Here is a 15,078-nt window from a genome sequence, read left to right as displayed (position 1 = left end):
AACTGAGGCTCAGAGAAGTCTGTTAAGTTTCTCAAGGCCACCCAGCTGGTAAGAGATGGTGGCCAGACTCAAAGCTAGGTCGGCGTGACTTCAAAGCCACGTTCTTGCCCCGGTGGAAAAGGGGAACAGGGTGGAACGGGGCAGCACCTTGGGGAGAAGCCACGACTGGTGGTCACAGAGCCCGTGTTTTGGCCTTGGAGGTGCGCCCAGGCCCAGCAGCTCTGATGGGGGGCAGGTGGACTGGCTTTCCCCCTCCACCATGGCGTCACTGAGACTGTCCAGGGTCAAGCTGGGCAGGGGTCACGCAATGCCAGGCCCAACCACGGAGTACAATAGCGATAAATAGAATTTATTTTGTACAACTGTTACCGACGTACACACAGCCACGGGGGCTTCCAAAATAGGTGTTGGGGCCGGAAGGCTGGCCTCTGGCATAGAGCCTAAAAAGTGTGGACAGACACACACAAGGATGTGGACTCACAGCAGCTGGGCCTGGCTGCCCCCTCCATGGGGGGTGGCACGAAGGTGGGGCCTGTAACTCTAGGCCAGCTGAGACCCCTCGGCCTGGCGCCCGGGAGTGTGGGATGGCAGGGGTAAAGCTGGGTGCTGGCTAAGGAGCCAGGTGGGTCCGCCTTCCCCCAAGAGGGGGTCACTCGTCTGTCACGTGGAGGCAGTGGGCAGGGCATAGGCAGATCTGTGGTAGAGCTTGAGGGTCCAGGAGGGCAACGGGCACAGCCAGCTCCCTGCCCCTCAGCCCACCTGGGGCCGCAGGGACCCCTAGAAGCAGGGTAGGGGGATGGGAAGCCCCTGGGAGGTCAATCCCCCATTCTGGGGCAGGAGCATGAAATCACAGTCTTCAGTGACCTCTGAAATAATCTTGTCCATTAGCAGAGGCACCCAGAGAGGGAGAGTGACATGCCCAGAGTCACAGCAGAACCCAAATCAGAAGCCAGGACTCAGGACTCCCAGCCCAGTGCTCATTCCACCACACCTCACACCCTCCCGCCTCCATAGTAGGCTCTGTGTGCATTGAGTATCTCAATCTCCCCTTCCCATCTTGCCCCGCCTGTGTCCAGGGGGGCACCCACGGGTGAGGGAGGAGGAGGGCCCAGGGTGGCAGCGAGCCAGGCCTGGAGTCCTGCTTCAACTGACCACTCCCTGCCCCAGCCGGGCCCCCCAGCCGGAGAAGAGGGGATGACGCCCGCAGCTTCCCTGCTCCCTGGTCTGGACGGCTCCGCCCCGCAGAGACAGCCCAGACAGGGGCCAAGAGGAGAGCTGGGGAGGCAGGGGCAGCACACAGGTCCCATCTGCCCGGACTGGACACCACATCTTCCCCTTGTGCTTCTGTGGCCTCGTCTGCAGGGTGAAGAGATGGAGACACCATGGAGCAGGAGGACAGAAGCAGGAGGGCCCCCTGGGAGCTCCAGGCTCTGGGTCTTTCCATCCCACAGGGAACCCCCCAGACTCCTCCCTCCCAACAATTCCCAGTCCCTTTCAGGCTCCATCAGATCCCCCCAGGCACTCATGGACAGAAGAGACGCAGCCTCTATCAGCCCCGTCGTACAGAACAGAGGCCCAGGGCCACCTCGCCTCTGAGTGGCAGAGGATTCAAACCTAGACACATGGCTCCCATCCCAGAGAGGTGACAAAGGAACCCTACCCCCCCGCCCACTCCCACCCCTCAGCCCCTCCAACGCCCAAACAAGAGCTGAGGGCTGGGTCTGACCTGCTCAGTGTCACCTTCAGAGGGGGAGCCTGGCTAACAGCCCTGTGCAGACAGAGAACGGCGGCAAGGCAGGTGATGGGACAGACGAGGACATGGGGCAGGAGAGACAGGCAGGCAGAAATCACTGGCTGTGCCCAGGCTGAACGAGCCCACCCTCTCCAGGCCTAGGGGGACCTCTTGGTCCAGCCCCCACCCCTGGTCCCCTTCATGCCTCTCCCCAACAGGTATCCCCCTCCCAGCTGGGGCTTCCCCAGGGCCAGCCTCCAGGCTGTCCATCCCGCCCTGGCCAGTGCCCCCCATTCAGCCCCTCCCCCATGGCTGCACATACCAGCTGGGGCACATGCTGTTCAGACGCTTCCAGCTGGATCTTTATCTCGGGACATGCAGGGTCCCCCGACTTGCCGGCGTCTGGGTGGGGTGACCTCGAGGGGCCTGGGGAGGGGGGCAGGAGGGAGCCACCTCACTGGCCGCGGGGGGGCACCAGGGAGACGGGGGCATGGATGGGTGGTCGGCATCGATGCTCCCCAAACCTGCCAAGCCCACGCCCTCAGGGAATCGCACCCTTAACTCCCTTCTTAACCCCCTGATCATCCTCCAAGACCTTTCCAGAAGCAACCAGCCCTCCAAGCCACCCAACCACCTTAGGCTGGATGATGACCCGCCCACTAGCCCCTGAGTCAGGGGCAGCCTCATCACATATCCACCAGCTAGGGCACGAGAACTGGTCTCGACCCTCTGTGCCCAGCCCTGTCCCCTCCCACCACAACAGCGGCCCTGCTTGGCGGGGGAAGCTGCCCTTGGCCTGGTACCTGGGGAGCTGCCCCCACTCGTAGTGCTGACGCTGTCCTCCAGCCAGGTGCTGTAGATGAAGGAGTCTCGCTTGTGGGGTGTCCCCGAGGACGAGACACTCTCCTGGGGATGGGAGGGGGAGGAGAGAAAAAGGGAGGTTAGCCCTCGTCCATGGCACTGGCTTGGCTCCTCGCCCCTTCCACATCCCCCCACAATCCACAATCCCCCACCCTTGGCCCCCTGCAAAGAGGACGGGGGCCCAGCAGTATCTGCCCCAGGGAGACCACAGGGGGACAGAGTGGGAACACAGACCCAGGCACACACCACCTGCTCCCATTTATTCATTCAACAAATGTTCACTGATATTCTCTTGGGCCGAGCCCCCGAGACAAATCAGTCCCGGGCCAGCCCTCAGAGAGCCCAGAGTCTAGGAGGCGAAGCAGGCTGTGAAGGGACTACGATAATTCTAGACTCCGAGCCCCACGAGGCAGGCCCTCGGTGGTCACTGGCCCCTGCAGCACCTCTGGCAAGGAGCAGGTACCCACTGGAGGCTTGTTGAGTGAAGAATGACAAAAGGATGCTACAGGCACAGTCCAGGGGTCTGTGCGAACATATGGGGGATTCCTAACCTACCCCGGGACCAGGAAACCAGGGAAGGTCTTTAGGAGGAGGTGATGTGAGGCTGAGGCTAGCAGGATCAGTAGGAGTCAGGGAGACAAAGGGGGAAGGAGGAGGCAGGGAGAGTGTTCCAGGCAGAGGAAAAGGCAGGCACAAAGGCCCGGAGGCGGAATAAGCCTGGTAGGTTTGAGGGACTGCAAAGGAGCACAGATTGGCTGAAAGAGTAAGAGACGAGGGTGGGGAGAAAGGGAGGGAGAGAGGGGGATCTTCGATGGTCTCAGGGATTGGGCTCTCTCTGAGGGGCACTTGGGAGCCATGGAAGGCTTCAGAATAGGGGAGGGTTAGTCTGCATTACTCTTTTGGGCTGGATCCCCCGATCACATCTCAGCCATCCCCAGGCTCGTGCTTCTACCCAGAGGACCCAAGAGCCCCCGCTTCAGGCTGTTGTGGAGTACCCCACTCCCTGGGCCTCTCACCAGGCCTGTGTCGTCCCCGTCCACACCCTCCGTCTCCTCCACCACGCTGGCGAAGCTGCTGGCACTGGACGAGGAGCGGGAGAAATCCTTCAGCACCTCTGCCCTCTGGGCTGCTGTCTCCGCTCTGCCACAGACAGCGTCCATCAGCTGGCATCCGCCCTGGGCACCTACCGGGCCATGCCCCCAGACCCCGGCCCTCCCGGCCCAGGGAGGCCCCACCTGCAGCCAGCCAAGTGCCCCTGTGGCCCCATCACCGCCCCCTGGGCCTCTGAGCCTCCCCATTGGCATGTCTTTCTGTGTACAGGGATCTGGTCATGTCCCCCCCCGCTCAAACCCTCTCGAGCCTCCTCACTGCCCCAGATACCGTCCCATTCCCTTGGCTTGCTGTTCAGTAATAACGACTGTTAACAACAACACTGCCGTCCAGGGCACGTGTGCCAGGCGCCGGGCTGAGTGCTCTCTCCCGAGGCATCTCACCACCATCATTATTAGGCCCATCTTGCAGATGAGGAGCCACGGAGGCAGAGAGAAGGTGGACATGCGCCCAAGGTCACCCAGCCGTAGGTAGGAGAACAGGGGTTTGGAGCCCAGCCCTCCAACTCCGCGGTCTACTTTTAACCCACGGTTTTGTTCTGTGCTCAGGACCTGTGCATCTCCTTCCAGGAATCTCACTCCTCTCAAATCCCAGAAAGCAAATTCATCTTTCAAAAATCAGCCAAGGGCCCTCTACTCAAAGAGGTCCTTCCTGACTCCTCCTCCCAGTGGGAGGCCCCCTCCTGCTCGGGGTCCTGCATGCCTGTCTCCCCCAGCCCCTGCTGCCCTCTCCTGCATCTCTGCTCCCCCGCCTGACTCTCCAGCCCAGGTTCTCTCGACCCGCCCCAGAGCCAGCCCAGAGAGGACCCAGCCACCAGTGCTGAAGGGAGGGCGGCCCCCTCGCTGGCCTCTCTGCTTCGTTCTGGGCCCCGCCCTCAGCTCCTTCACATGCTGAGCACAGTCAGCTTTTTAAAGCATCACTCTCCTCAACTAAAATCTTCCAAAGGCTCCTGGTGGCACTTAGGACAAAATTCAAAGTTCTCACAGGGTCTCCAAAGCCATGCTCTACTCCCTGCCCATCCTTCCAACCTCATCCCCTCCACCACCAGCACGATGGCTGCCCAGGCCCAGGCCCTCACTCCCTAGGCTCCAACCACACCACTCTTTCTAGCCTTTGAGCATACCTGAGGGCCTTTGCACTTGCTGTGCTTCTTAGCTGGAACCCTCTTCCTGCCGCCATGCCAGTCCTAGCCAGGCTGACTCCTCACTCAGCCCTCCATCCACACTTCACCTCTTTGTAAGTGTCTTCCCTGAGCAGCCATCTAACTCCCCCCACCCTGTCATTCTTCATTGCATCCCCTGCTTTATTTTCCTTCCATGATCGCTATCTGGGAAGAGCTTATGCTACACTGGACCGTCAGCTCCGGGGAGCAGGGGCCATGTATGCCCAGTTCACTGCTGCATCCCAGAGCACGGCGAGGGGCCTGGCATGCATAGAGCGCTCAGTGAGTGTGTGTCAGAGGAGGCCCTGCGAAAGAGCCCAGGCCCCCAGCCACCATAGTGTGGCAGCATTGATGCTCCTGGGCAGCCCCAGGCCCAGGCCGGTGATGGAAAGTGTGAGCACCCCACCCAAGCCCCCCGCTCGGCATGGCCCGAGCCCTAACCTGTTCTTGGTCGTGGGCATCTCTGGGGAGCTCTGAGTGGATGAGGTCTCCGACTTGGGCTCCTGGGAGACGTGTCCGCTGTCTGGGGTCTTCTGGCCAGCTGGGGGGCTCTCCCTGCGGGGCACACGGGGGCAGCGGGGGGACTCAGCACTGGGCCTGGCATCGAGGGTAGAACGAGGCCCAGGTGGTGAGAGGAGGTCATAGGCACCTCCCGCCTCGTTCCCATAACCCCACATGCTCAGAGGCCAACCCCGACGCAGGCCCCGGGCTCTGGGTCAAGGAGGGGCCCCTATATAGGACAGGGCACCACCCAGGTCCTCCTCTCCATGGGAGAGGACACAACTGTCCCCTGTTACGGACAAGGAAACTGGAGTCCAGAGATGGTAGGGAACCTGCCCAGAGACGCACAACTAGGATATGGCAAAGCCAAGACTTGAGCCCAGGATTTGCAGGACTCTGGGCTCTCGTGGCCCTGAGGATGGTGCCAGCTCCATTCCCGAGGCCTTCCCACGGCACCCACAATCCTGCTTCACATGCATTGCACTGCACCCCCGCAGCAGCCCACGCCGCTAGTTGTGTTTTTATCCTGATTTTTTACATTGGCACAGTGAGGGTCAGAGAGGTACGGTGACTTTCTGTAGGTCACACAGCCCCAGTGTGGTGGAGACAGGATTTACAACTCAGGACTATTTGCTGCTTCCCAGGGTCTCCCCTGCTGCTAATATGGCGTGCTGCTTGTACCCTATTTCCACAGATGTGCTCATAGACCCCCACAGACCAGGGGGGCCGTGTGACCTGGGCAACCCCTGAGCCCTCTGACCTAGAGCATCTTGATGTGCAAGGTGTGACCCCCCAGGAAGCCAACAGGACAGCTGAGTGGATGAGAGTGGCTCCTGTTAGGTGACGAGCCAGCCCTAGTGCCCGCACACAGCAGGGACTTGCTCGTACAGCTGTCGCCGGCGGGGGACGGAGGGGCAGGAGGGTGGGCGCTCCCTCCTACCCGCTTTGCTTCCCCGCTGAGTGGGGGTCCGGGAGGGGCCAGAGGAGACAGGGCCTTTCCCGCCCGCTCTGCTGCACCCACCTTTTCTCCTGCACTTCCTGGATGTTCTCGATGCCGATGGCGCTGCTGCGGCGGGAGCCGAACGGGCCCGACTTCTTCCTCGTGGGGCTCTTCCCGGGGACGATCAGCGACTGCAGGAAGAGGCCCCAGCTCACTGCCCACCTGCCCCGGGAGCCTCACCGTCCCCCACATGCAACCCTGGGGCCCTGCTGCCCCGGGCCCTGAAGCACAGGCACGAGCAGAAAGAAGGAGAGAAAATTTCCATATCCAGAGACAGCCGTGGTTCACAGCAAGGGAGACAAGCCCAGAGAGGGCAAGGCCCCCACCGAGAATGCACAGCAGGGCTGGGCCTGGGATGTTAGCCTAGGAGAAGGGCAGGGTCCCCAGGGGCCTGAGCAGCCACTCTGGGCTGGGATGGGAGGAGGCCAAGTCCTCAGAATGGCTAGCTCCTCTCTGCCCCCCAGGGTTTCACAGGACCCACAGCCCAAGGGCAGTGGAGAGAGCGTGGGCGTGGCTACCCGAGCCCCTGCCCCATGCCAGGCCCACCCCACCTCGGAGTCTCCAAATTGGATGTGGAGGTTCTGGCCCAGCAGTTGAAAGATGCCCCCCAGTTTCTACACGCGAGGGTGGGATGCCCCAGGCACCAGAAGCATGCCCCCAGCTTCTCTGGGGAGGTAGGAAGGGGGCCCCAGGGAGGCATGGAGGGGCAGGAACCCCCAGGCCAGGTCATAGTGGGGACAGGGAGTCAGGGCAGAGGAGAGGGATGGTGCTCCAGGCAGAATCGGCGATATTGGGGGATGTGCGGCTGGACAGAGGGTCTTTGGGTACCAGATCCTGGCAGGGACTGGGCAGGGTTCGGGGGCCAGAGCAGGGCCAGAAGCCCCTGGTGGGGAGCACTGGCTCTGGCACGATGCCAGGCCCCAAAACAGGTGCTGAGCGCCATCAGAGCTGCTGGCACTCCCTCCTGCACGGCCCTGCGCCTGCCCCAGGGGGAGCGGGCAACGTCCCCAATATGGCCTCCGTCCCGACAGCGAGCAGAGAACAGTGCGTGCAGGCAGCCTCCAGAGCCGGCGGCCCCGCAGACGACAACCTCTTCCACGGTTCCTATGCCTATGGCACTGCCCCGGCGTCCGAATCTACTCGCGCTTTTCCCAGGAATAAGCAATGACTGGCAAGCAGCAGAAGGCGGGGGCAGAGAGAGACAGACAGACACAGAGAGAGTCAGAGAGAGAGAGATGGCGGGAGGGGGAGACACAGTGAGACAGGGAAGGAGGGAAAGACAGACAGACAGACACAGAGATGGGAAGAAAGGGGGGACAAAAAGGAAAAAGCAAGGATAGAAGAGTGGGAGAGAGGAGCAGAGGGAGGGAGACGACATGGACCCAAGGGAAGAAGAAACAGAACCATGCAAGAAGGGAGTGAGGGGCCAAGGAGGAGGGGAGAGAGAAAGGGAACGAAACAGAGAGGGGAGAGTTGTGCAAAAACAAAAACAGAGATGGGTTGGTTACTGCCGTGGTGGGTGCTGCCAGCCTGGCCCTGTCCCCGGGGCCCCTCTACAGCCCCCCTCAGGAGGCCTGGCCACCCGGTGGGGGAGGAAGGGAGTGGCTGGTAAATCTGGGTTGGTCGGGGTGGGCCTGCTTCTCCAATGACAATGGACTTGGTGACTGCTGGACAGCAGAGGACCTGCCTTGCTCCCCTGGCCAGAACAGACCAGGGAGTAGGGATTGAGTGGGGTCCCTCCCACCATGTGACAGCCTCACAGCACTGAGCACAAGGCTTGGCATGCAGCAGACAGTCCATAAATGATGGATAGATGGGTGGATGGATGATGGATGGACAGACGATGGATGGATGGATGGATGGAAGGAAGGAAGACGGATGGATGGAGAAGGGGGAGCAGAGCAGTGGGTGCAGCACCGGAGGTGGCCGCTAGGCAGCAGAAAGCAGATAGGCCCACAATGGAAGGGCTATCCATCCTGGGTGCCCAGCATACCCCCTGAGTATTAGCAGCAGAATCCCATGGAGACTAGTAGACAGTAAGTGATCACACAGTAGGTGCTCACTCAGGAGATGCTGACACAGAAGCCCAGTTCCTGACACATAGTAGGTAGCCACAACCACAGAGGCCCTGGTGCACAGTAGGTGCTTACGCAGCAGCCTAGGGCCAGGCACACAGTAGGAGGTATTCACGCAGCTCACTTCCGGACACATAATGAGCATTCCCTGACATCCAGGGCTTAGCACACACAATGTGCTCATTCAGCAGCCCATTTCCTGACATATAGTAGGTTCTTACATAGCAGCTGAGGGCTGGGCACACAGTAGGCACTTACAGAGTTGTCCACACAGTAGCCCAGGACTTGACGAACAATAGGTGCTCACAGAAACTCAGGGGCAGGCCCACAAGAGATGCTCACAGAGTACATGTCCACACAGCAACCCAGGTCCTGACACACAGTAGGTGCTCACACAGCAGGCCAAGTCCTGACACACAGTAGGTACCCACCAGCATCTCAAAGCCAGGCACACAGCAGGTGCTCACATAGAAATCCAGGTCCCGATACACAGTGCGTGCCCATGGCCTGACACACAGTAGGTGCTCCCAGAAACTCAAGGACTGACAGTAGATACTCACACAGCAGCCCCAAACCCAGCACATGACAGACAGTAGGTACTCAATCAGGAATGTGATATAGAGGCTGCCCCAGCGCTGAGCCACAGAAAGTCACACCTGCATAAGAGGCCAGGAGGAAGGGAGGGCCGAGGAGCTGAGGAGGGAGCTGCAGGCTCTCAGCTCCCCGGTGTCATGGCCTGGGCACTTGACATGGACAGCAGCAGCTAGACTGAGTCTAGAGCCTAGGATCGGCCTTTGGACAGAAGGGCAATGGGGGGAGGCAGGGCCAGGCCTCAGAGGCAGGGGAGAGCGGAGGGCCCCCAAGGGAGGGCACTCACTATTCCGGCCGCCTTGGCCAGGTCAGGGTTGTTGGGTGCGAAGCTCCCGCTGTGGCTGGTGGACACGGTGTTGGGCTTCTTGTTGCTGAGGCCCATGGCATCCATGGACTGGCTCCGGCTCCGGATGACTCGCTGTAAGGGCAGGGGTGGGGTGGAGGAGGTACAGGTTTCATAAGACCCAGCCCCTTGGGGAAACCCAGGACTCCAGGCATCTGGTCCTTCCCCACCAATGCCACTCTGGGTGACCCCAGAAAGTCCCTTCCCGTGAGGCCACACAAGAGTCAGGTCCACATGCTGCAAAGGGTAGTTTGGGCCTTGGTTCTGACACCAACTTGCTGGGTGACCTTGGGCAAGCCACTTCACCCCTCTGAGCCTCTCATGTGGTGCTGTAAGGACTGCAGAAGATACTGGGTCATGATCAAAAGTGTGCACAGAGAGCCCTCCAGAAACCTCGGCTTCTTCCTCTTAGGGTCTCTTGGAGCTTTCTTTTTTTCCCTTTTTTTCTTTCCCTCCCTCCATCCCTTGCTTTTTCAGCCAGTCTATACCGACTGCTTTCTATGGGGCCAGGCACCTTCCACTGGCTCTCTCGCTCAATACCCCCTATAAGGGAGGCACCACTCCCACATCCACTTCACACGGGATGGAGCTGAAGCAGAGGTGAGTGTGGAGGTCACATGCCAAACCCAAACCCTAAACTGTGGGCTCTGCTGCCGCTGAGAAATTCTCTGACCTAATCCGGGTCCACCGTCCAGCACCCACCAGGGGTGGGCGCACTGGAGCCCTCCCTCACATAACACACCCCAGACCCATGTCCACCCCACCCAGGCCCTGTCTCCAGTGGGCAGAGGCAGGGCCCTCCTCAAACCTCCTTCTCAAAGACGGTCTGTTCACCTCGGTCCAGGGCAGGCCTGGGCAGCCACGCGAACCCCCTTAGGCGAACCCATGTCTCCAGCTTTGTGGCCTGCCCTGGGGTCAGGGTGAGGCCCAACCAGCCTGGCTGGATGCCTGGAGGATGGGTAGTCCTCCTCCTCTGGGCGGAGGAGACTAGCAAAGAAGCGACTGCCTGGGGACCTGCAGCCTGGGGAGTCCAGGCCCTATGTGGGGGGACGAGAAGTTCCCTCCACCTCTGCCCCTCCCTTTGGACAGCAGTTGCTGAGGAAGATGGGCAAGGTTTCACGTTTTGCTCTTTAACTTATATTGCACTAGTCTGACTGCTTTACAAATAATTCTCAACAACTGTATGGGATAAGTGGCCATGACCCTGCCCAACGGATAAAGAAACTGAGGCTCCGAGAAGGCTCAAGCTGGTAAGTGGCAGAGCTGGGATTTGAACCCAGGGAGACTGTGTTCTTAATACTAAGCTAAACCAGAGACAGCCAGGGGGGGTCACACGGGCCTGAGGTCACACAGGCCCGGTCCCTCTCCTATGGGCGCTCTGTTCACCCCCTTCCTAGACCTCTGTTCTTTTCCCTTGGTGAGGACAGAGGCCTCTCTTCTCTGCCGGCTGACCTGGCAGCCACCACCCTCGGCACCAGAGGCATCTTGTTGCCACCCAGAAAGCTCCAACCTTCAGCAGAACTCCCACACAGACTCCGCCCCCAAGCCTAGGCCCCGCCTCCAACCATTAACTCCTCCCCAAACCGGAGCCCCAACTTACACTCCCAACCGCAAGCTCTACCCCAGGCACAGACCACATCCCCAGTCGACGCCCACCCTAAACCCTAGGACAACCCTGAGGCTCTCCATCACCCAGACTCTACACCAGACACGAGCCCGCCTAGCCCGTGCTCACACCTGGGTCTATTAACCCCACCCCCGGGCCCACTCCAAGCCGCGCCCCCTCCACCTCCAATGTGAGTCAGCCCCTAGCCACACCCCCTCGCCTTGTCCCAGTCCCCACCCCTGGCTCCACCCCGACCCACGCCCCCACTCCGCTTTCAAGCGAGCCCGCCCCTAGCCACACCCCGCACTTTACGTCCCTGTCCCTCCGCGCTCAGGTAGACCCAGGCCCTTCACCTTGAAAGACTCGAAGAAGCCGCCGCCACCGCCGCCGTTCTCCATCTTGTCCTCGTCGCCGCCCAGGCCCATCATGGACTGGCTGTGGATGTGTAGTTCCTCGTAGAGCGTCTCCAGGAGGGCAGCCCGTGTCCGCTCCTGTGGGCCGGGCCGGCAGGAGAGACCCCAGAGATCAGCCCTTCGTCCCACAGTGCGAATCCCAGGCACCTTCTCTGAGTGGTGGGGGGTGGGCCTGGGCCCCCGAAGACCACGCCGGCTTACCCCAGGCCCCTCGGCAGCTCAAGCAGCCCCCAGGGCTCCTCACGGCCCCTCCAAGATCTGGCTTCCTGTCCCTACCCCCCACCCCCAACCATTCTCTCCCTCCCCCACAGTGTCCTCTGTGCTGGCCTGTCCACCCTCGAGCCCCTCCTGAGCATTCCTCACACGGCCCTAGAAATGCCCACGTCCTCTCGCCTGGCCCAAGGCCCACCCATCCGTAAATCCGTCCTCCCCCAGACAGCCCTCCCTGGGGCCGAGGTCTGAAGGTGGGTTTTCCCTCCCCAGGGGCAGGGCTGAAATAACAGGCGGGGGCCATCCTTACCTCCAGTTTGGCAAACTTCTCTGCCTTGTAGCAAGCATATTCAGCATTGATCAACTTTGTCAGCAAAAATTCCTGGAACTCAGGCCCCTGGGAGCCCCCAGTGTGGAAGAGAAGAGAAAGGGGGGTCAGGTGAACACAGAGACTGGGGCTCTGGGGCTGGAGCTCCTGAGCCACGCCCTGCTGGGGTCTGGGGGTGGCCTTCTTCCCTCCCAGAAGGGCAGCTCCTGGCTCAGCTCCCCAGCTCAGGCACCTCTGAGGGCCCCTATGCCCTTCATGGCTGCCCACCCCTCGGGATAACAGACCCCACAGATGTAGGGGGCTGGGTTGGGGTCTCCTACTGCCTCAGTCTGGGAGAAAGCTGAAGCCAAGGCTGGAAGTGTGGCTTCTGGGAGGCAAGGGAGACGTGCCCCTCCCCCGACATTTCAGAAGAAAGAAGACTGTAATTGTCAAAAAGAATAGAAATGAGGAAAGGCCACAGAGTCTGCTATGAAAAATGTAAAATGATAATAGAGTTTGTTCTGACTTTGTAAATAAAGGGCACAGTTTTTATCAAGATGAACAGAAAAGCCAGGTTAGGAGAGCCCAGCTGCCCCGGCACACAGTAGGACTTCAGGACCTTGTATGGCAAAATGTGTGCCCCCCTCGGCCCCAACCCATTTAGTCCTGCTCTGCCCATGGCCGGGGCTGGGAGCTGCCCCTTACCTTCCTGAACACAGCGGGGTCCGGGAGGGGGGGCCCGAAGAAGGGCACGTCGTCTCTCGCGGTGACCGAGACCTGGAAGGCAGGGCAGCAGTGCCTGTGGAGTCCCCACACCAGCCAGAAACCCCTAATTCACCTCCCTGTCCTGCCCTACGCTGGGCACCGGGCCTGCCGCTTCGTGGGGAAGGCTCGGTGACTGCTGCCTGGGCGAGGGAACCCCAGGATCTCAGCTCCTCCATCCTTGGTCCTGAATTTGAGTGGTGGGAAGGGGTGGGGATCTCAGGAGTCATCGAGGATGAAGGCGGAGGTGGCTAAAGAGTGGAGGAGGATGACCAGCCTCTTTTGGGGGGGACTTTGGGGAGCAGAGCGGGCAGGATGGGAATCCTCCATCAGAGCAAGACGGGGGCTCAGAGCCCCTCGGACAGTTCCATTTACAGTTGGGATAACAGGTGCGGGAGAACTCACAGTGAGTGAGGGCGGGGCTGTGGCTGGGGCTGTGGCTGGGCCGGTGGCTGATGCCCCTGCGATCACCCACCTTGTAGAGGGGGCCGTCGGGCCCCCCACCCTCGGCCTGCACCACCACATAGGCGTGCAGGAAGTTGGACGCGATCATGTCAGGCACAAAGGGCGTGTTCTCGTCCTGGAAGACCACGGCGACGATGTCATTCCCGATGTGCCGCTTCCGCTGCAACTGAGCACAGGGCCACAGGCCTTCACAACCGGCTGGAGAGGGCCCCGGGGCACAGGGGAGGCTGCCCGCAGGGGTGGGGGAGGGTTTGGGGTAGGCAGAGGGCACGTCTAAGGATCTGCTTCCCCCCAAAAAAAATGTGGTGAGAAACTTGTCTTAAAATTATTTCCGTTTTCTTGGAAGCCTGTGACAGATGAGGAAACCGAGGCCAAGAGAGAAGTGATTGCAAGGCCGTACAGTGAGTTAGGGAATTCGAGCCCAGGGATCCTGGTCCCCAGGCCCTAGCTCTCAGCCTTTCTCCCATCTAAATACGATAAGGAGGACCCCTCTTGAACAAATCAGTTCCACTCCGTATCTATTCATGTAGCTGAAATGCACAGAGGATGCTTTTAAATTACACTAAAAATAAGGACTAAATATTCTCATTTTTCTCACATTACCCTTTTATCTCCCTGGGGTGGGGGCACAGGGTAAGGCAGACAGCCCTGCAGGAAGCTTAGGACAGGTGACAAATTTCTGAGTCTGGCTGCTGGAACATGCCTGCACTTCCTCCCCTCCAGGCCTTTGCAGAAGGTGAAAGCCCTTCTCTCCACCTGGAACGGGCCCCTGCCTTCTCCCAGCTCCTTCACAGCCTACAAGTCACTTTCTCTTGAAAGCTTTTCCTGACTCCCACCTCTGCCAAGCCTACCTGTGGGGGCCCGTGACCCCACAATGCCCTTCACATCCTGTAAACACACTAACACAGATACTGATTTCTTGCTGTGCACCAGACACTGTTGCAGCCACTCTGTGTGCACTCCCTCACTTATGCTCACCTATTAGGTCGGTGCCGTGATTATCCCCATTTCACGGATGTGGAAACTGAGGCTTCTGCAGCATTGCAGCAGCTTGTCCCCCCCCTACCCCGGCCAGAGCCCACAAGTCGGGGAACTGGGTCATTTCCATTCCTACATTCCCGGGCCCACTGAACCTGGTATGGTGGACACTGAACGGACAGGTGGATGGGGGACAGGAGGACAGGTGGGAAGCAGGTGGTGGGTGCCCAGGCTACCTGCTGGGCGTCCCCTTCTGTGTAGGGCAGCTTGGTGGACACGTGAAACATGATCTCCTTGTTGCGGAAGTTGCAGTACACAGACTCGGTCCCCGTCTGCCCGTGGGTCACGTCCAGGCCTCCTCGGAACCTGCCCCAGGCCCCCCAGGCCACGGCTCAGTCTCCAGCCCCGGCCAGGCCTCCATGGGGCCGGGCCGGGGGCTCCCACTCTGCCCAAGGGCATGGGCCAGATTCTACTCTGCTGGTCCCACCCTGACGCTCACCCCTTGAAGTCCTGCAGTTTGACCTTCTGGCCAAGAAATTCGAGGAACTCCACGAAGGCGGGGCTCTCCTCATTGGTGCTGAAGAGTTCTTCCTCGGAGGTCTGGGGGCACACACAGGGCAGAGGTCACCAAAGCTGGAGCTCCTGAGCAGATCCGGCCCCCGCACCCCCATTCACACCCAGAGAAGGCTGGAAGGAGGACCTCTGGCACCCCTGAGCTCCTGGGAAACTGAGTCCCGGGGAAGGGGCTCTCCCTGGCGAAGGTCTGAGGTCCCAGGTACACGGCCAGGTGGGTGGGAGAAAAGGGAGGGAGGAGGTGAGCACACCTGCCCAAGCTTCTGATAAATGACTCCAAACTTGAAGTTATTGCTGATAACATGCTCATCAAAGGTGACGATGAGGCGGGAAGCCTGCAGGAAGAAGATGATGGGTGAAACAGACTGCTTTTTCAAGTGACCATTTAT

General features: G+C 60.3%; 1 protein-coding gene across 30 annotated transcripts in view; it reads right to left on the bottom strand.

The window, feature by feature from the left end:
- Positions 1-328: 328 nt before the first annotated feature.
- RAP1GAP (RAP1 GTPase activating protein) overlaps positions 329-15,078 on the bottom strand; it is a 65,617-nt gene continuing 50,867 nt past the window's right edge. For 7 of the 30 annotated variants that reach the window (XR_006527608.2, XR_006527606.2, XR_011503581.1 and 4 more), the window contains 16 exons: positions 14,941-15,024; positions 14,616-14,716; positions 14,353-14,482; positions 13,149-13,304; positions 12,617-12,688; positions 11,915-12,001; positions 11,335-11,472; positions 9,319-9,450; positions 7,457-7,534; positions 6,388-6,497; positions 5,307-5,462; positions 3,610-3,733; positions 2,536-2,638; positions 2,055-2,189; positions 1,727-1,768; positions 329-1,356 (listed from right to left, as the gene is read on the bottom strand). Coding sequence is in view for 16 of the 30 variants with exons in the window: in XM_070510753.1 (XP_070366854.1) it covers positions 1,760-1,768; positions 2,055-2,158; positions 2,536-2,638; positions 3,610-3,733; positions 5,307-5,462; positions 6,388-6,497; positions 7,457-7,534; positions 9,319-9,450; positions 11,335-11,472; positions 11,915-12,001; positions 12,617-12,688; positions 13,149-13,304; positions 14,353-14,482; positions 14,616-14,716; positions 14,941-15,024 (1,584 nt within the window). In the remaining 14 variants the exon portion in view is untranslated. The remainder of the gene's footprint in view (positions 1,357-1,726; positions 1,769-2,054; positions 2,190-2,535; positions 2,639-3,609; positions 3,734-5,306; positions 5,463-6,387; positions 6,498-7,456; positions 7,535-9,318; positions 9,451-11,334; positions 11,473-11,914; positions 12,002-12,616; positions 12,689-13,148; positions 13,305-14,352; positions 14,483-14,615; positions 14,717-14,940; positions 15,025-15,078) is intronic. The other 23 variants (XM_070510758.1, XM_070510759.1, XM_070510749.1 and 20 more) reach the window with 13 other exon arrangements.

Source organism: Equus asinus, chromosome 5, assembly GCF_041296235.1.
Source record: "Equus asinus isolate D_3611 breed Donkey chromosome 5, EquAss-T2T_v2, whole genome shotgun sequence".
Taxonomy (NCBI): domain Eukaryota; kingdom Metazoa; phylum Chordata; class Mammalia; order Perissodactyla; family Equidae; genus Equus; species Equus asinus.
The sequence above is the reverse complement of the archived record's forward strand: the minus strand, read 5'-3'. Positions and strand labels throughout refer to the sequence as shown.